The sequence below is a fragment of the Brienomyrus brachyistius genome, chromosome 5 (assembly GCF_023856365.1).
Source record: "Brienomyrus brachyistius isolate T26 chromosome 5, BBRACH_0.4, whole genome shotgun sequence".
Taxonomy (NCBI): domain Eukaryota; kingdom Metazoa; phylum Chordata; class Actinopteri; order Osteoglossiformes; family Mormyridae; genus Brienomyrus; species Brienomyrus brachyistius.
In genome coordinates, this window is record NC_064537.1 from 10,432,736 (window position 1) to 10,453,713 (window position 20,978).

General features: G+C 52.4%; 1 protein-coding gene across 3 annotated transcripts; it reads right to left on the minus strand.

Moving 5' to 3' along the window:
• Positions 1–1,303: 1,303 nt before the first annotated feature.
• LOC125741825 (protein Wiz-like) lies at positions 1,304–20,716 on the minus strand. Of its 3 annotated transcripts, XM_049013218.1 has the most exons (18): positions 20,445–20,716; positions 17,480–17,677; positions 16,439–16,625; positions 15,844–15,940; positions 15,324–15,457; positions 13,872–15,137; positions 12,253–12,459; positions 11,587–11,976; positions 11,098–11,439; positions 8,679–8,813; positions 7,980–8,534; positions 7,040–7,468; positions 5,859–6,329; positions 5,036–5,560; positions 4,650–4,864; positions 4,170–4,425; positions 3,879–4,044; positions 1,304–3,696 (listed from the first exon to the last, which is right to left on the minus strand). In XM_049013218.1, exons 2-18 carry the CDS (start codon positions 17,603–17,605, stop codon positions 3,333–3,335), a joined length of 5,865 nt encoding a protein of 1,954 aa, XP_048869175.1. In that variant the 5' UTR covers positions 17,606–17,677; positions 20,445–20,716; the 3' UTR covers positions 1,304–3,332. The 3 variants fall into 3 exon arrangements, with proteins under 3 accessions (XP_048869175.1, XP_048869174.1, XP_048869176.1); XM_049013217.1 differs by having other exon boundaries at positions 17,480–20,716; XM_049013219.1 differs by lacking the exon at positions 20,445–20,716 and having other exon boundaries at positions 16,439–16,648; positions 17,480–17,603.
• Between the last annotated feature and the right edge of the window lie 262 nt (positions 20,717–20,978).

Consider the following 20,978-nt stretch of genomic DNA (forward strand, 5'->3'; position numbering starts at 1 on the left):
TCTTCATGGAGAAAGTTTTCGCGGAAAAATTATTAACATTTGTGCGCCTGACAATTAGGCCTATAACCGGCTGGAAATTTCTTGCCGGTACAAGTTTCTTGACATTACCTGTTCATGCAGTCAGTGAACTGCCAGTTTTTTTTACCTTGTCCATTGTCATTGTTGAATGCAATGTAGTCTAAATTAATATTCATCTTAATTACGTATATCTGTCATATCTCGGACATCGGGGGTTTGATTTCTGCTCTGTACATGAAGCATTTCTGCAGTATCCGAGTTCTTCCTTCCAGAGCCAGTAAATCGTTTGTGGTTTATATACGTGCGTGTCCTACAACGGGCAGACATCTTGGCTAGTCTCCCCTGCCTTGTGGCCTATGCGTCCTGAGACGGGTTTAAAACATCCTGTCTTAACAGTGGTTACGGAAAATCTATAGATCGATCGGCGGCATTACTTTACTCTGCATTGCCTCTGCATGAGTCAGGGAATGATGACTGACAAGAAGCGTCTTTTCCTTGGAAATGATATTTCAATTTGAAGATTGATGGGACAGTATAGGTCTGGGAATTACGCACGAATTTCAGAAAATTTATGGTTGAAGTACTGAAGAAATTCAAAGTAATTTTCTTTGAAATGTTCGTGTCAAGTCACTCCTTCATGAGAACTATCATTAGGCAGAGTTAGGGGCATGGGAGAGATTTTTTAAGGGGGGGGGACCAAACAGTAAGCAAAAGGTTTCAACCTTTAAGAGCACCCAGCCATGTAGGATGAGTCAAAACTGGGGGGAATGTGTACCCCCCCACCACCCCCATCTGCACCCCTGGGCAGGATGTAGCCTGGACAGGACACCAGCCTGCGGACAGCTCTCTCCCTCTCTCTCTCTCTCTCACACACACACACACACACACACACACACACTTGTCGGAATTCACAGTTTACAGCTTCCGTGTCAGACTGTGGGAGAAAACAAGCAAACCCAGAGGAATCCCAAGCGAGCATGACGAAAAGCACATGATCCGAATACAGATTCAGTCTGGGTCAGCTACTTAAGGCGTATCTCTATACTGCCCCAGAAAGGCAAAACACTGACAAACTAAGAAAGGGAGTTAAGGGGTTTCAAAGTCTGTATGTGTATCAGGCAACACCAGTATTGCAGAACTACGATTTTTTTTCTTAAGATGAAAGGGATTAAGAAACCCGATTTTGGTCATTAATTCAATTCAAAAAGATGAATATATGGTGTTTTGCCTCTGGGCAGCAGTAGAACAACGGGGGACTGGAGATGCATGCAAAGAAAAGGCTTCATTTGAGGCTGGATATCAATCACATTTTATTGATCGCTGGGGAACCGACACACATCGCTCTCTGAACAGAAGTGCTTTCATTCCCGCGGTCAACACACATTGCACTTGTTCTTGTACCCACGAAGCCCGGCCCCCCTCCCACCAAGTGGCCAGTCACACCGGCCTTCTGATATAGGCAAATCCCAAAGGTTGGGGGGGGGGAGTTTACATTTCCAGACATCGACAATCACCTACTCAATACCAGACAGAACCCTAATGTCCGCCGATCCGGAAACACCCCCTTCGGAAAGAAATTTAGTGTCCTCTAACCCCCAAGAGAAGACTGCTCCTTTTGTGCCCCGACACCCTCCTCTCTCCAGCACCAGGACTTCAGCTTTATGAAAATTATGCTAAACAGTTTAAAAAGTACTTATGCTGTATCTCCCTTTACTGAGAAATGAAGCGCAGATCGCATTTAAAAACGAAGCATAAAAAAAGTTCAAATCAAATCAAAAAAAGACAATAAGATCACATTTCGTAGCTAGCCATTTAAGAGGTAAATAATAATAAAATAATAGTCTTAGTCGTTTAATAAGTACATGTAGTTATATATTCCCTTAGAGGGATGGGAAGATATTAAGGGTCAGAAAGTGACAGGGTGGGGGGGGGGGAATGTGATTAATGCTGAAACAGCCGTCAACATCTCGGACATGGACCCTCCCAGTTATTGCTTCGCTTCACTGACGACGTCCTGATGCAGAGCGTTAACACACACGCACACACACACACACACACACGAGGCCCATCCTCCTGAAGACAGCAGCCGAACAGGAAAATACGAGACAGAAAGACAGGCGAACATAGCTGGACCATTATTACTGCTGTTGAGCAAAAATGTGCCCCCCACCCACCCCCCACACACACCACACACACACACACACACACAGTACAGAGAAAGGAAAGAAACACTGAGTGCTTCACTGTCCCGTTCCTATTATCTTAAAGTGAGGCCACATGACCTGGGCAGCTCAGACTCTACGCTGCAGATGCTTGTGCACATACAGCTTACGGATGTGGGACAGGAGTAAACACCTTTCTTTGGCACGTACTGAGTGACTGAGGGACTAAGGCCTGCCTCTGCTCTGGCGGAGCAGGACCGCGTTCAGTCCGACCCTGTGCTCTGTGGGACTTGCGGATCCTGCAGCCAGAATACGGGAGCGGGCAGCATCCTATAACCGTGGCTCCAAGCTCAGCGCCAACCTCTCCAGAGTTCTGCCCTCTCTACCACGGGGCCCAAATCTGTCTTCAGGTTGTCCGCGTCCATTTGTCAACACCAAGCTCGTCGACAGTCAAGCTGTCCGATGCATCTTTGGTCACAGTGTGCTTACTGGGGTCGTCCAAAGTCCCCCCCCCTCCCCCCCACCCGGCAGAGAGGTACATTCAGATCAGCTTCATATGCTGCAATAAGCAAAGCTCCACACGTTCAGAGTGCCAAGTCACTAATACGTGGCCGTCGGCCCGTTTGTTCCCACTAATGAGCTCACAGGCCTTTGCACCTCAGACCCCAGCCACAGTTCTTACAGCATAACCAGCCAGGGGGTGGAGGTGGGGCTGCGTCACAGGGGGGGGTAGAGTGCTGAAGAGCCCCTGCTTCAACACTGGAGACTCGCTGACTGGGCAGCACTGTGCCCACCGTCCCGTGTGCCTGGCTAACACATGCGTCTGAATGTGCCACAGCACCGGATAATCCCACTAAAGAGAAAGAATCCTCCCAGGACTAAGGAGCTGAAAAGGGAAGCAGGGAATTCCTATCAGGCTCCCCTCTCCACCCCAAGCTCTGCCCTCCCCCCCATCCCCTGCCGAGCCACGGAAAACTCCAGCCTCTCTGCCTTGTGTCCAGGAATGGGGCACCCCTTCGTAGACTGTCTTCTTTAAAAGAGTGAATTTAAAACTAATGGCACAATTGATATGTAGTTACAAGAGGAGAAGTAGGAAGAGGAACAGACTAATGGAGGAAGTGGGGGGAGGAGCGTGGGGGGGGGGAGTGGGGATCACACTTCCTGTGTGGTGACAGGGGTAGACGTGGGGGTGGGGGTGGCAACCGGAGTCGGGGTCGCGGCAGGGGTTAGGGCGGGGCTAGGACTGGGAGATGGGATGGGGCTGGCGACCGGAGTGGGACTGGAGGTGGGGACTGGGGTCGGAGTGGAGGCGCCCGGAATGCTTTCCTGGGCAGGAGCTGGGGGCGTGGCCGAGGGCGGGGTTGTGAGGGCGGGGCCTGGGGTGGGGGCGGGACCCGAGCCGGGGGTGGAGGGAGGCTCAGATTTGTTGAAGTTGAGCTCCAGGATGTGCTGCTGCAGATGCCTGACCCAGTCCTCCTGCACGGACAACGGGCCGTGGAACTCCACCTCGCAGAACCTGGGGACACGGCAGGGAGAACCGCCTTTAACGAAACACCAGCCCGGAGCAACACTAAGGCTCCTCCCCCGAGCCCTGTCACATGACTGCACCACATGCTGCCGCATGCGGTTAGATACCGGCCTTCAGTCTCTGCTGAGGAAAACCTGCCCCCCCCCCCCCCCCCAAACCCTTTCACCCACCTGCACTTCAGAGAGTAGACCTTGCCCACCAGCTTGACCAGTGGGGTGGAGGGGGGCTTTGGTACGAGAGCTGGGATGGTGCTGGTGCGGGGGGTCTGCGGGGGTCGGCTGTCCCTCTCGCCGCTTTCAGAATGGGATAAATGCTTTGGGGGGCGACGTTCAAAACCTACAAGAGGTGGGACACAGACACCAGCTTAAATACACCAGTGAGGCATCGGGCACTTTGCAGGCCACCCCATCTCTCAGGCCCCACACAGCAGGGAGGGGGTGTGCGCACGCCTATCACCTCACCTCGGGGCGAGCGCACATTGAGCTCACTCCTCGCCACCTGTGAGTGTGATGGCAGAGCCTGGCGGGACATCCCGTGGGACCCCTGCTGCAGCGAGGCACTGGCCCCCCAGGGGGCGCTGGTGACCTCACGACCTGCCCGCCGGCCCAGGGGCGACCCCAAGCTGGGCCGATGTGACGACGGGGGCTTGTGCAGGCCTGAGGACGTGGCATCCCTGGAGTCGGCGCTTAGAGGGGTGACAGAGGCGGAGCCACACTTCTGTGGAAGAGAGAGGGAGGTGCGTATGAGGAGACGCAGCTAACAAGCTGACACACACACACACACACACACACACACACACACACACACACACACACACACACACACACACAAGCAAGGAGAATGGACTCCCGTCTGGTGGCCCAGTGGAATGGAGAGGAACTGGGCAACGACGGGCCTGCAGGCGGCAACCAGGCCTGGGCATCGGCACCCAGGGGTCTCACCTTCTTGGGAAAGGGACGGTCGCCCTGCAGGTAGCGACGGTGCATCTCGGCCACCTTGTGCGGTCGGCTGCGCATCCAGGCGCTCAGCGTCTCAATGGGGGAGCCGTTGACGCACCACTCGGTCACGCCGAACTGGCGCAGGTGGGCACGGGCGTGGCTCGCCAGGGCCTTGCGGTTCTCAAAGTAGTAGCCGCACAGCTCACAGCTGGCGTCAACTGGAGGGGGGCAATGAAAGGTCAGGAGGTCCGACAGCAAGGATGGCGGCATTTGCTGCAAAGATGCTTCTAGTGAAAACTCCCATTACACAAACATCCCTCAGCCAGTAAATGTTTAGAAATGTACAGCCTCAAGTGCAAAAGGCCAGAACACCTCCCTCCCAGACCTACCTGAAGTGGCGGCCGCAAACTTTTCAGGGGACGACTTCCCCTTGAAGGAGAAATCGAGAGGCGAGGGTGAGAATGTTTTGGGCTTGGCCTTCTCCAGCGGGTGAGGCACTTCTGGGAGGGGCCTCTTCCCTAGCAAGGATACGCCTGCGAAGCCAGCTCCCTTCCCATTTAAGGGCGCGGTGGAAAGGGAGGGCCCCCCGTGCTTGAGTGACCGAGGCCCCGGGTGTACCATGGTCAGCGGCGACTTGCGGGAGAACTTGGGCGGCAGGTAGGCCAGCTCCTCCCAGGCCCCGCCCCCAAACCCAGGCTCCTTCTTGATTGGAGCAGCAGATGCGGGGACGGCGCCCCGCTTGCGCATGAGCTCCCGCAGCGTGTCGATGGGCGAGCCGTTCACCGACCACTCGGTGATGCCCAGCTGGCGCAGGTGCGAGCGCGCGTGGCTCGACAGGCCCTTGCGGTTCTCGAAGTACTCCCCGCAGAACTCGCAGCGGATATCCCGGGTCGGCTCCGGATCCAGAGGCGGCGCTGGGGAGGCGGAGGAAGAGGAAAACAGTGAATTGAAAACGGCAAGAACGTATCTGACCATTTATGGCTAATCTTGGGTGGGCTGGTTTTTTTCCCCCATTCCTTTTCAAATCTCTCATTATATGTCCCACATGCAGGCTGCCAGGAAACAGAAGGGGAGTCATAATGAGTCACACAGAAACCCAGAGGCAGAAACGTATGGAGTGTGACCTGTATAAACGAAATGCATGTTGCTTTATCTTTTTTTCAGCATTAACTGGCAATAATAGCAAAAACACGACAGGAGACGTGGCTGTACCGAGGCTGAGGGACAGGGTGGTGTCATGACTGGTCCAGCTCGGGGGAACAGGGTCAGCGCTGAAGCTGCCCCCCCCTGCCGCAGGGCCCGGTCTGCTCAGCTCCACCTGCATTGGCTCGGGCTTTGGTTTGGCTGGCAGCATGGAGCCAACCTTGCGGGCCGTGGGCGTGTGGCTCTGGGGTAGGGCGAAAGGTGGGCGTTTGCCCGAGTTGGGGGAGGACGGGGAGATGGGCGGGGGGGAGCGAGGGGAGCTCGGTGAAGGTGGGGGCGACTTCAGGGGCCGTAGGGGCAGAGCGCAGGGCAGCCCGCGGCGCGCAATAAGCTCCCGCAGCGTGTCGATGGGCGAGCCGTTCACCGACCACTCGGTGATGCCCAGCTGGCGCAGGTGCGAGCGCGCGTGGCTCGACAGGCCCTTGCGGTTCTCGAAGTACTCCCCGCAGAACTCGCAGCCGATCTCCTTAGACGGCTCACCTGCGAGCACAGCGGATGAGCACGGCGTGGAAGGAAAGATTGAAGGAAGACAAGAGGGTGACAGGACCTTGTTATTCAAGAGCAAATTAATCAAACATATGCACACATATCATGAAGTTGATTAATTTGACTGACTTAATATTAAGAGGAGATTAAGCTGATAAAACATACAGGGGTGTTTATGCTAGTCTGCCCAAGTCTGCTAACTGTGGAAAAACAGAAGTAAGGGCAACAGAAGGACATGATCGATATAAACGTGATATTCTACATTCAAGACAGGAGTTAAGAAAAGATTCTAATAAAAAAGCAACAAAATGTGCTTAGAAAAGTTAGAAAGTCAAGAGGTGACCTTGGAAAGTACTAATTACAATCAAAGGAGTTAGGATCTCGAGAGGCCGTTGGCTACTAGGTTGCTGGCTCCTTTCTTATGTCTAACTTCCAAACTGAAAGCCTGTACTGTACACTATTAATACAATATAACTTCTCTTCTCCCACCCAGTCAATTTCCCTACCCGGGGCATTTTTCCCGTATGGGGTACAAACTGTGGAAATATCTGATAAAATTTAATAAGGAAACTGCATAACAGTAGCACCAAAAATCTGTATGTGTGACACTGAATGGGGTTTCAGACCCTCTGTCACATGACCAGTCACATGACCACATGTCCATCCCGCCGCCTCCCCAACCACACCAGCTTGCTGGGACTCACCATGCGTGAGGGGCGACAGCTCACTGCCACTCAGACGGAACACCTGCAGGGCGGCCCTCTCCTGTCCCGAAGGCTTGGGCCGCTTGGTGTGGGGACTCCTTGGCCCGTGCGAGATGGCCTTGTGCAGCCCTCCGGAAGGCGAGGACAGGGACAGGCGCTTGGTGGAGTGGGAGGAGGAAGGTGGGGAGAGGCTGGGAGCAGAGGCCACCTCCAGCAGGTTGGGCAGCAGGCCGCTGGCTCTGTGCTTGAAGTCGTCGGTGTGGATGAGCTGGTTCAGGTAGTCGATGGGGGAGCCCTTGGTCTCCGCGTCCACCACCCCGAAGTGACGCAGGTGCGCCCTGGCGTGGCTGGACAGGCCCTTGCGTGTCTCGAACCAGGCCCCACACAGCTGGCACACGATGTCCTTGTTGGATTCCCCTTCAACGGAGGCTGGAAGACAAGCAGGCCAAGAAGGAGCTAAACTCTACGCTGGGATTAATAGAGTAAATGTAAAGTAACAGACGGCAGGCTTAGGGGGGGGCACTCCTGCCTCACACCCCCACGGTTTTAGGGTTCCCAAACCTCTCCTCAGGGGCACCCCAGCCATTGCATGTATTTATTATATTTCAGCACCAGGTTATTTAATTTACTTAATTAGTCAATGGAATATTGATTAGCTATAGGAAGGGCGCCACACGTGGGTGTATTGAAAGGTTGCTGTAGATGGGGTGATTTAGCAGAGGTTTTGAGACGGCTAAGCTAACACACTTTGACAGGCGTAACAGCGTAGATTTACACCAATATAAAGATCATTCAACCCTCTGGGGGTTTTGCGCTGTTGCATTGAAATTGAATGAACATGCAGATGGAAGATAGAAGGAAAGATAAAGGAATGTAACGGTTGTGTAATAGTGCCTAGTGGGCAGGTTATACTAACAATGTAATGCCGAGTTCTGCTTACTTAGGTTCAGGGGGGCGTCCGTCTCCTGTGGGGCCCAAAAAGGCTTGGTAGAGGCCGGGGAGGCAATGGAGGCAGAGGGGGACTTCACAGGGCCAGGTTTGGACTCCAGGGAGCGCAGGGGGGAGGAGGTAGGGAGCAGGGAGGAGATGGGGGCTTTCCGCAACACGGGGGATGCTGAGCGGGACTTAGCAAACACCATTGGTGAGGAGGCCCGGGCCCCAGAGGGCGGTGCTCTGTCACCGGGGACCAGTGGGGAGAAGAGGGCGGCTCTGGGCTCAGAGACGGGCCCCTTGCCAGACGCTACTCCTCCCGTGGCTTCTTTCCGTGGCACAGAACCCCCGCCGTGACTTTTCTTGGCCACGGACGGCGGGGTGGGGAGAGGGGAGAAGCGTCCATCGCGCTCCTTGATGAGCTGGTAGAGCAGGTCGATGGGTGCCCCGCTGCTCTCCGATACGCCCACACCCAGCTGCCGCAGGTGTGAGCGGGCGTGGCTGGACAGGCCCCGCCGCGTCTCGAAGGGGGCGGCGCACACTTCGCATTTCAGCAGGCTGCCGGCTGCAGGGAGCGAGAAAAAGGGAAAAAAAAGAAGAAGAAAAAAATGTCAGGGAAAGCGGTACGTCCACGTGCCTCTGTTTCCAGGCCGACCAATCGCGGCCCTCATCGTCTCCACCTCAGACGTGGGATGTCCCGCACGCTCACCGCTCTCGGATTTGTCATCAGGGTCCTCAGGCGACGGGGTGTCCGTAGTCCCGAGGTCCGAGGGGGCTGCACTCCTGCTCCCGGGAAGCCCGGTCGCATCATCCTCCGCATCTGGCATCTGGTCGTCTTCTCCACCTGAAGCACAACAATCCTCCCTGGTTCACTTATCTGGTCACAATGCCGTCTGTATCCAGACGACTGTACATACTATTCAATTAAACAGGACTCAAGCAGCAGCTTCAATTAATCTATAAGTCAGTGCAAATAAACCGATTAAAGAGACAGACAGACAGGACAGTTCATTATCTATCTATCTTTGTATGTCTGCAACAAAATTTTGGTGACTCGGACAAAAAACAGCAATAAATACTAAAATAAAAAGATAGAGGCATCTCTGACTACATACAAAAATAAAAAGCACTCGAGGCCACAGTAGGCCAAAGGACACTGCTCAATCAAACTGAATTAGATTAAAAAGTACTGTTGCTACTTAAATATATTTTTGGTGTGGTGTTTTTATGCTATTAAAGTAATATAAAATGGATAAAAATGTCAAAGTATATTTATAGAGCGTTTACAGGACTGACGGTATCCTACCTTGACAGCTCTCATTCATTTGAATTCCACTCTATGCTTTAAACCCCGACAGCCTTGTTTTAAATCAGCAAAAGGACTTGTCTAAGTTTTTAGAGTATCCTTAATCCAGTAACGTCGATTCCGCCACAGCCCAGCAACGATCAGACGAAGATAAATGTCATACTCACCGCTGACTTCACGATCAAAACCAAAAGCATACGCGGACGTCAAGAAACCTTAACGATTAATCACCTGGATGATTATCCAGAGGATTCCTTTAACATTTATACTGCCGACAATCGCAATCGCAAAACGAAAGAAAAACCATTCCTCCCCGTAAGGGGGATGCTGTAGCTCCCGAAGCTTTAGCAGGGAAGTACCCAGCCCAGATTGGTGATTAACTTGTGTTACAGCCCGATTCCTCCGTTTAAGAACAGCACGATCCCCTGGGCCTGAAACGCGACGTCCGCGGCCCCCTAACTCACTCCGCCTCGGTGACACGGCTTTCTAGCTGCGTTCGGCTTCGATTTATTTTCCAGGTCTCGCACTTCATGGGCTCGTCTAACCTGCCATCCATCTACCAGAAGGGGCGGGTTAACCGGGGTAACCGGGATAACCAGGTTAACATTTTTGTGTTTAAAACCCGAACACGGGCGCACGGCGGATATGACGGTGCTGCCATTACCAACCGATGCTGAGCAGTGGGGCAACCGAGTCCGGGCCGCCGGCAGACAGACGCCACTCCGCTTCTGTTTGCGGGGAGCTGGCGGCGGCCATTCTTGCCAGTCCGCGTTGGCCGAAGGCGTGACGAATACAGCCGACTGTCAGCCGACTCGACACGAAGGCGTGACGAATCTAGCCGACTGCTCGGTGATTCGCGTTTAACGTGTGATGAATCGAGCAGAGGGCGGAAAAAAACCACCGTCCAGCTTCTACAATTTACATTGCGACATTTTTAAAACGTATATTCGTTCGATTTTATTTCATATGCGACGAGAGCGTTTTAACTAGTCAGATATTATTCACCTACCATCCTCCTTTTTCATTTGACTATTACACCGCCACCACTATTGTACGTCGTTAAAAAAAAAGATGTCGCAGACGATCACGTAAATAAGCCAATCCCAACAACTAGCAGTACGCACAGGGTTGCCACATTATACGGGACGATCCTGTATTATAAGAGACGGGTGGCAAACTCTACATACGTGTATGTCAGTGTATATTCAAGTACCAGACAAAAGCTTGGATGCACTTAGCTTAGCCATACAAAGTTTTATTTGTATTACTCTCTATATTTTATAATAAAGTATAAAAATTACAAAACAATACAATATAAATGGATTATGACTGACCGAAAAAATTGTTGGGGGGTGGTGAGGGCAGCTCTGTGAGTCGTATCTCAAATGGTTGCTGGTTCAAATCCCATGCTCGGCAGAGTAATGCCACCATTGGGCCCCTGAGCGAGGCCCTTAGCCCCAATTGCTCCAGGGACTGGCTACCCCTACTGTCTCCTCTATGCCAGTTTCATGAGGTGGCCTCCTGGGATGCTTTTCCATCCGTCCTGAAGAAGCTCCCACATATGCTAAGTACTCATTGGCCATTTTTCATTCTATTTCTGGTCAAACTCATCCAAAACCATCTCGACTGTGTTGAGGTCAGGTGGCCAGGTCATGAGATGCGACACTATCGTTCTCCTTTGTAGACAGCTTGGCGAGTCCAAACTTTTAACTGGTACTGTACGCATGTGTACACACACACACAGTTACAAGCAGACTGCATACAGAACTGACAGCAGTGTACTGCATTAGTCATAATATCACTTGGTATACTCTTCACTCACCTTCCACTTGTGCTGTTGGTAGGGTCGGGGATGGCGACAAAGATGACAGTGCACTGTCCATGGCGCCAATCCCACTGACCCCTGGCATGTCCCAGTCATCCTCCAGGTCGGGGCCATAGACAGGCGAGCTTCGAGGGGGCCCGGTCGGGAGTGTCAGGTCCGGGCGGCTGGAGAAGAGCTCCCGCAGGATGTTGATGGGCGAGACAGTGACCTCCCAGTTGGTGATCCCGAAATCACGCAGGTGTGCACGCGCGTGGCTGGACAGGCCGGCGCGCGTGTCGAACCCAGCGCTGCAGAACTCGCAGCGCATGAGGCTGAAGGTGTCTGGGTCGAAGTTGGCCACTGCAGCCAGAGGGAAAGGCAGTCAACGAAACCTAGAAGGTGACCATCTTTCCCCAAGGCTCTTCAAACTGTACTCCTTAAACCAATTCTCAGAGCCTGAGGGATTCAGTTCCCTCTGGCACACGCCCTCCCCTTTGCGATCCTCACCTTTCTTCCTCTTTTTCTGGTATGAGAACTTCCTCTCGATGGCATTGACCTCCTCCGGGGAGATGAAGTGCCGGACGTTGTAACTGACACCGACGCGATTGAGGTGGCCCCGCACGTGATTGGCCAGGCCGATGCCGTTGTGAAAGCGATCAGGGCAGTATGGACACTTCCTCTCTACGTTCTTCAACATCCCTGCCTCCTCTCCCAGTGTCTCGTCTGACAAAAACATATTCTCTTCATCGTCATCATTAAACTCGTGGTCAACCTCCTCCTCCTCATCATCATCATCATCATCCTCCTCCTCCTCCTCCTCTTCGTCATCATTGGCTTCTTTACCCTTATTTTTCAGGGAAAAGGTAAAGACATCCTTCACCAGCAGAGAGGATTTGCCTGGAGAGGATCAAGGAACTGGTTGAACACAGCTGCTGGGAGTCATTTGTGTTCACCGACAAAATTTTACAAAAGTAATGTGGAAAACGCACACAGACAGCTGGACAGTAACGCGACTCACAAGGATACTGTGCCAAAAGAAATGACACCTAGAGAAGCAGACTTACGGCCACTGATGGAGACCCAGATTTGGTAAAAAAAAAAAAAAAAAAATTTAAAAGTCACTGGGAAACTGGTCGCTGTCCTGTCTGTGCAGTGGCCTCAGCTGTCACTCACCAATCGCCCTGCTGCTCATCTTAAGGCTGGCGCCAGAGAAGCAAGGTGGAGGGCTGAAGTGGAGAGACTCAATGAGCACGAGGGGAACCGCATGCCTGAGCTGGTACTGCTGACTCCCAGTGAGCTCCGGGCTCTCTGCCGCCACCCGGAGGCTGTCAGAGAAAGTGCGCTTCAGCCGCACGGCCGAGGTGGGCACCTGCACAGAGTCTGCGGGGAGTGGGGGGGGGGGAGGGGAGGGGGTAAGCGTGGCCTACATCAGTGGCAGGGAGGGATCTACCTCCATCCGCATGAACCATGTACAGCTAAGTCAGTGAAACCCGCTGAAGCCCAGTTTAATAGGGAAACTGTAGTTGGGAAACGTCTAGCAAACCAATTACGGCCCAACTTTGCTTCTCACTTGCTGGACTTCATTTCCTCAAGCAGATGCCCAGCATATACAACATACAATAAATGCCTTAAGCAGAAATACTAAAAAAAAAAAAAACACAAACTAATACATTTGCCAGAATTAAAAAACCAAGCCAATTTAACTCTGTAGATGCTAAACATACAATGCATGCACGCATTCACATCATTAATGCTCAATAATATTCTCCAGGGCTGTGCAAACACTTACACAGGACTAAGCCATCCGTGTTCATCTAGCCATCCGACAAAATACCACGAGATTTTTGGTGAACGAATAATTGTTAGTTTTTAATCGCATTAGCTAATTTGCACATATTTAACATTAAAATGTTTTTTTTCTGGGCAGATATACACTTACTACCCAGATAAATGGCTTAAAACATTTTCTTTGACTGCGTAAGACTTGCACAGTACTGTGAGTGTGCTTTGAATATTATTGGTAATGAAAAATACTGCGTGATGGTGAGATTCAGGCAAACGCAGCTGTGTGAACGCCATGGCTGATCGTAATAGTCCCTCTTTCTCAAGCTCACGCTCCTGTGTCTGGGCCACGGTTCTCAGCACTGGGGGGGGGGGGGGGCGAACTCCTACCCCTTCATGTTAGCTGATTTTCAGTTAACCACGAGTCAACTGCGTTTGACCAAATCCTAGCAAAAATAGCCCCTGTGAATTCGTTCCATCTGCTCCCAGGTAAAAGTGGTATCCGAGTTCTCAATTTACACACCCATTCATGATTTCTTGCTTTCAATCATAAAGCAAAATTTCGAATTAGATGCGATGGGCTTTGAGTAATTCATCATTGCTGAACGGTCGTTACTATAGACCAGGGGCGGCCAATCTTATCCGCGAAGGGCCGGCGCGTATGCAGGTTTTTGAGATGACCTTTAGGTCAGCTGTTCAAAACCAGGTGTGAGTTACAGCGAAAACTCGCGTACACCACGGCCCTTTCTGGATAAGACAGCCCACCCCTGCTATAGACCGTTTCTCGCTCGCTCCATGGGCGAGAAACTATTGTGCGATAATCGGAATTAAACTAACATTATATTAATTTTAACGGACACTAATAAACTAAAAAATCCTTTCTGGCTGAGCTGGAAGAGACGTAAACCAGTGTTTCTCTGGACCTCAGTGTGCTCGTTCTGTGTATTTCAGTGTGCTCTAATGGCAGGTTTCGCTGTTCGTGTTGGAAGTCACATGTTGCCTGGTCTCACCTGGGAGCCAAAGTGCGCTAGGGGCAGACAGTGGCCCCTCTGAGGCCATCTCGGAGCCCTCAGACCCCACAGTTTGGTCCTGTTTCTGCGAATCTCCCAACTCGTAAGCTGACAGTTCAGGCTTTGGCGTGACAGCGGCTGCCCTCGTCCGATCGTCCCCTCTTCTCCCTCCCCTTCTGTTCCCAATGCTCTTGAACGCCACGTCCCTGCGGCAAAGCCCAGGGGCTGCACTCCGGGGGGCCGGGAACAGCTGGGAGCTGCCTTTGGTGGAGAGCCCCGCTTTGCGGCCGGCCAAACCCGTCCGATGGGTGGCCGCAGCCGCAGAGAGGGATGGGGGCCCAGTGCTGTTGCCAGGGGTGATAGGAGGGTGGGTGGGATTGAGCAGGTCTTTGCTGGTCCCTGGGTAGTCCTCCTCCTCCGAGCTTTTGGCCCACATGTCCGCACGCGCTGACCGGCTAAGGGCCACATCCGAGGACAGGGAGGAAGATAGGCCCCTGTGACCCCCCATGGGGCGGGGCTGTGGGCCCCTTTCCTGCTGGCTGTCACTGTGATCGGGGCCCCTCTGTGCCATACCCGTGCCCTTCACCCCCTCCTCGTCCAGCTTGCTGATCTCCTCTAGGATCTTCTTGCGTGACTCCTGGTGCTGCCTCCGGTGCTCCTCCAACGCCACACTGTCCTCCAGCTCCCAGCCGCACTCGCTGCACCCCAGGCCCGCGCCTGCCCCCTCTGGTGCCCACCGGCCCCGCCCCCCGCTTTGGCAGTGCTGCTGCATGTGCTCCCGCAGGTGAACCTGCTTCTTGAAGTAGATGCTACATTCCACGCACGTGAAGACGTCCTGATCCGGCGCATCTTTGCTCTCCACCATCTCCACCTCCTCAGCGGCGCCCCCCATGCCGCCACCCTGTCCCTCTTCCGCAATCCTGAGGGGCCTGCTTTCCAGGGCGAGCCCCGCCCCCTCCCGGCCTTTGGCCCGCCTTCCCGCCCCTGGTGTCACGCGGTGAGGCGATCCAAGGCCCGAGAAAGGCCTCAGTAAAGCCCGCTTCCTCCTCCGGCGCTGGGTGAAGGTGCAGTGGGCCCAGGGTGCCGGTGGGGGGCTTTCGGGGTCCGAGTCCCCGGGGAAGCTGTACACGTCCAGCGTTGCCGCCTCCTCCCTCTGCTTCTCGCTGTTCCTGGGCCCCTTCATCCGCACCTCCTTTGGTTTAGCTTTGGATGGTAGCGGCTCAGCAGGCTGTGCGGTCACTCCCTGCCTGACGCCGTCTTCCTCCGCTGCAGGGACACGGAAGTAGACGTGTCACACAGAGGATAATGCTATGTTTACATACATTCATCGTCGACCACCAGGGGTCAGCTCAGCTGCATGTGGGGCCAACCGCTACGCACGGTCACCAAAAACGACAACTGGGACCCGGTCGAAGGCTGCCTCCCACCTGCTCCCAGTTGCCCCGTACTCACAGTCTGGTGATCCGGGCTGTCCTGTTTTTGACTCGTCACACCGTGGGCCTGGACCGGCCCGGTCCCACCTCTCTGCATCCTCCGGGGTTACGTGCTCTTGCCCCTCAGACACTTCGTCCGTCTCCCCCATGGTTCTGGAGACGAGAAGGAGCAGTGAGGACAGGCATGGAGCAGGACTGTCCAGGGGGACAGACATGGCCTCATCCTGTAAGCATCTCCCTCTCCCCTTCCTCTTCTATGTCACACTACCACACTCTACTACTTCTGCGTACTTCTCCATCTCTCCCACAGCCCATCCTCAGGTTCCGCATCCTCCGTGCGGTTCCAGTTCCCCTGACACCAGTCCCCCAGGATGTCTCGGTGTCTCCTGTCCGTCCCTTTGTCTGCCCTGCTCCTAGCTGTCCCACGTCACCTATCCCCAACTCATTCCCTGTGCGGCAGTGAGTTATATTCCACACCAGGGGGCGCCATATGTCCTTCTGTCCGTGAAGTGCCTGTTCTCCCAGCCCCGCTGTCTCACCTGTCTTGCTGGGTTGCCGAGGAAGGGGACTGCAGCATGGGCCCAGGGCTGTGAGCTGCCAGACCGTGAGGGTTCGAAAAGTGCTGCAGCTCCTCCTCTGATACGCAACCGCAACAAAAAAAAACGACAGTCAGCCAATCACAAGGGACGTCACACACCCACGGTTTGTTCAGTTACGCAGTGAGAGTAAATGAGAGCAAAATACATAAATACTAAATTTTTCATCACCTGAAATTAAATGTGTGGACTATGAGAAACACCCGCATGCATATTTTCATTCATATTTCAGTCCTTTCACAAGGCAGGTGCTACTATGCTCAGATCTCAGCAGGTTTGTAGCACACTGGTATCACATCTGGTTTTCACACCCGCAGTAAGCAAGTTGGGTTTCAATTATTTGTTGTCATATACAAGAACGCCAACGTGCATTTGCAATAAACACTAGGGGGCGCTGTACATGTACACTTCATGTTTATGGACTCCAAGTTCCAAACTCAAGACTGAGCTAACGAATGTACTACAGAATTTACATAACATTTCCATCCCAAAAATATGGTGCGATCAATATAAAACACAAACAAGGAGCTATAACCACCGAGCATTTCCTTCTCCGAGTCGGAGTCCCAGGCCTGGGAGGACAGGAAGGCTGAGGGCCGGAGACTCTTCTGTGACGTCCCGTCTTCTTCAGGCCCAAAGGGGGCGCCACCTCTCCCTTCCTCACTGTTGCCAGTTACTCCGCCGCTGTCATTCGGTTCCTCCCTTGTTACTGGAGAAAAGGAACTCTGGGGGAGGACAAAATAAATATCTGCCACATATTATTGCTCTTAATTATAAGAAGTGAATGACTCCGTACTGAGGCTAGTTCATATTTCTCCGTACGCGTACCAGCGGACGTGTCCGCTCGAACGTTTATGACATTTATGCCTCCAAATCTGTGTGCGCGCAGTGGTGTGCGCGCAGTGGTGTGCGCGCAGTGGTGTGCGCGCAGCTCTGGACACACTGCGCATGATCGATTTGCTAGCATCCACTTTAAATACAACAAACAACATACAAAATACCAACATGCATGCTTCTGACGAGCGTTGGGGTCGTTTGCAAACCCTACAGACTATTTACAAGGTAATAAAACTGCCACATTCATGTAAATGCGTGCGTGTCTGAGCGCAGACTTGTCTCGTATTGAAAATCTCACGCCAGCCAGCTGACCAAAGCTGACCCTGTGAGCTGGGTCTCTGACTTCGTAAAACATAGACAAACAGATTCAAACTTCACTGCTGTGGTGCATGTGCAAGGAAGATGAAAAGAAATTTCTATCATTATTAATAAAAATAAAAATATAACTACAATAGGTTGTGCACATGTCCAAAGTATGAACGTTTCCATTTCCGCATACACAGTGTGGATACATGAGTGTTGCGCTTGTGCAGAGAAGTATGAACCAGCCATATCAGTGACTTCTGCACCTACTACGAGTCACCCAGGTTGTCTATCCAGCAGTTCGAATTGCTGATTCATTTATGGTATCAATTTATGGTATCGATTTTGCCACCTAGGGCTCTTACATCCACCTGCACAGCAACATCTGCTTATTACACAAGATGCCAATCGCAGTAACAACACACTGCTGCCCCCTTACCTGTAAGGTGCAGCCAACACTTGCAGGAGGTGCCAGGTCCTGTGCCAAGGGTGAGAGGGAAGGTCCGGGAACCGTCATCTGACCCGGGGCACTGCTGGGGGAAGGGGAACACTCTGCCAGCTCCATGGTCCCCTAAGGCCACAGTCCACCTACCCACTGGCGTGCTGGTGGTCTACATAGCACAAGGCTCCAGAGCCACTGCACAGACAGGCGTATAGACAAAGGGTCAGCCACTGCACAGACTGGCGTACAGACAAAGGGTCAGCCACTGCACAGACTGGCGTACAGACAAAGGGTCAGCCACTGCACAGACTGGCGTACAGACAAAGGGTCAGCCACTGCACAGACTGGCGTACAGACAAAGGGTCAGCCACTGCACAGACTGGCGTACAGACAAAGGGTCAGCCACTGCACAGACAGGCGTATACACAAAAGGTCAACCACTGCACAGACAGGCGTATACACAAAAAGCCAGCCACTGTACAGACAGGCGTATAGACAAAAGGTCAGCCACTGTACAGACAGGCGTATAGACAAAAGGTCAGCCACTGCACAGACAGGTGTATACACAAAAGGTCAACCACTGCACAGACAGGCGTATACACAAAAAGCCAGCCACTGTACAGAGAGGCGTATAGACAAAAGGTCAGCCACTGTACAGACAGGAGTATAGACAAAAGGTCAGCCACTGTACAGACAAGCGTATAGACAAAAGGTCAGCCACAGTACAGACAAGCGTATAGACAAAAGGTCAGCCACTGTACAGACAAGCTTATAGACAAAAGGTCAGTCACTGTACAGACAGGCATATTCACAAAAGGTCAGCCACTGAACAGGCGTATACACAAAAGGTCAGCCACTGTACAGACAGGCGTATTCACAAAAAGTCAGCCACTGTACAGACAGGCATATTCACAAAAGGTCAGCCACTGTACAGACAGGCATATTCACAAAAGGTCAGCCACTGCACAGGCGTATACACAAAAGGTCAGCCACTGTACAGACAGGCGTATTCACAAAAGGTCAGCCACTGTACAGACAGGCGTATTCACAAAAGGTCAGCCACTGCACAGACAGGCATATTCACAAAAGGTCAGCCACTGCACAGCACCACTTCAGTACATTTTATATCAATGACATCTATCTAACCGCTTAATCAAAACTGGGGTTGCGGGGGGGAACCTATCCCGGGAACAATGGGTGCAGGCAGGAGCCAACCCTGACACACTGCATGACGCACACACTCACAGGACCAACTTAAACTCGCCAATAAACCTGCCCCACATGCTTTTGGACCATGGGAGGAAACTGGCGACCCCAGCAGAAACCTGTGCAAACTCCACACAGAAAGGACCCGGAACCAAACCCAGGACCTTCCTGCTGTGAGGCAGCAGCACTAACCACTGCGCCACTGTGCCGCCATATCAGAGACATTTATAGCTCAATTATAGAATATCACCTCAATACTGAGTGTTTCAGATCCCATAGCATTAATCTCCTCCTTCTCTCTCTCTCTCTCTCTCACACACACACACACACACACACACACACACACACACACACACACACACACACACACACACACACACACACACACACATTCATCTTTGTGGGGACCGCCCATTCATTTCTATAGCCAAAACCCTAATCCCAACAATGTCAACCTCACCCCTACTCTGCCCTACCCTTAACCATTTTCATGACCAAGCAAAATACAAGACTTTTGGCATATTTAGTTTTTCGTCTGCAGTCACAGACTTTTAAAAACCTGAATTCCCCCTGGTGGAGACCAAAAAATGGTCCCCACAATGTCAAAAACAATAGGTTTTTTTTTTACATTGTGGAGACATTTGGTCCCCACAATATAATATATATCTGACACACACCCACACACACAGGGCACGTGTAAACATAGCGACAAATCGTGTATGCTTCCCTAGTGGCTAATCAGAATTATTTCTGCATTTCTATACTAATAAGGGTTTAGGTTTCCATCCACTCAATCAAAACACAACACTGCCCAAGACTCAGACGTTCCATGTTTTGTTTCGTCTTTTCTCCCTAACACGCACTATGAACCATGGGCATGTACAATCTATATGATTCCTACATTTATCGTTTCGGATCAGACCCTAACAATCTGTCTGTCAGCAGACAGTGGGGACAGCGGCGGTCGAGAACGCACCATCAAAACCACTGAATGGATTCAGTAATGATGGGATGATCACCACATCCCCTTTTGGAAACTCCTTCAGAGGCAACAGCTATTTTCAAATTGACTTTGGTAGTGGCCCCAAATCAACAAAAAACGACACTCCGATTATGAAAGGTTTGGAAAATTTTCAAGTGAGGCTTTACCAGCTGACTGGCTTTCACGCTGTACCAATGTCTATCTCCTGAAGGCATGGAAAATTAGGTCAGTGTGTCCATGTTTGGGAATACAAGAAGTATTAACCACAAGAACGAATCGAATGGATGTGGGAAAATATGACACGAGCGACGCATGTCACGACATGAAGACAAGTGATCTTATTCCTACTCATTCAGTGCATGCACCACTGAGACACGCATACACGATTTGCCTCCAAGGACAGTTGTTTAACTGTTAAACCAGTCCTATTATAATTGTGGCTTCTTCCGCAGCATATTTAAGACAGCATATTGGAAATAAAGCTGCACGTGCCAAGTGAGCAAAGGCAGCAAGATTTCTGTGCGGTTTTAGCCACAGCTACCCTGCACGCTTCGTCCAGGCAGCTGGCTGGCTACAGAGTAGGCTTAGCTAGCGAGCTAGCATGCTAAGCATCCAGCAGCACCAGCTATGCATAGTGTCATCCGTCGCAAAAAGCACAGCTCCCCAGCTACCTAAAAGCAGACCCAGTAAACGGTGTCGGCAGGCCGAGCTCCCCTTTCTGTCTGTCCGCCTTCAAAGCGGCCTTCGTTAAGTACGTGTCGTCTGAGTACTCACGGAGAATGGCCTGGCTCGCCCGCCGTTCGATGTGAGCTCCCGGCCTGGGGGCCGCCTAGGCGCCGCGCCGCATGTTTCTGCGGGTGCGTGTGCGCCTCCGTGTGTCAGTACGCGGGTGTGCACGTCCCTGCGCGTCAGTGCTAGCGTGTGTGGCTGCGCGTGTGCGTGTACGTGTGCGCGTCGCTGTTTTATTTTTTTCAGCTGTCACATTGGCGCGCTCTCCCTCTCGCGCTCGGGTGCAGCGCGTTTTCCCAGCGGGCGGGCGTACAGGACGGGCCACGGCTGCGTGACATCACCCGGGCGCGAAGGGAGGCGCGGAGCGACGGAGCGGCCCGGCCATCTGCCATGTTGAGTGTGGCTGGGGAACGTATAGCTGTCTACAGCACCGAGTCCGCATCTTCGATTCAGCATACTGCAGTGGTTTTCTTTCACTAAAAAAAGCATGTTTTTGTAATGGGATATGAAGCGCTTTTCTGCAGCCGAGCTTGGAGATATGAGGGATTTTTTTAGTTTACCGAGCACTGGAAGGTGCCA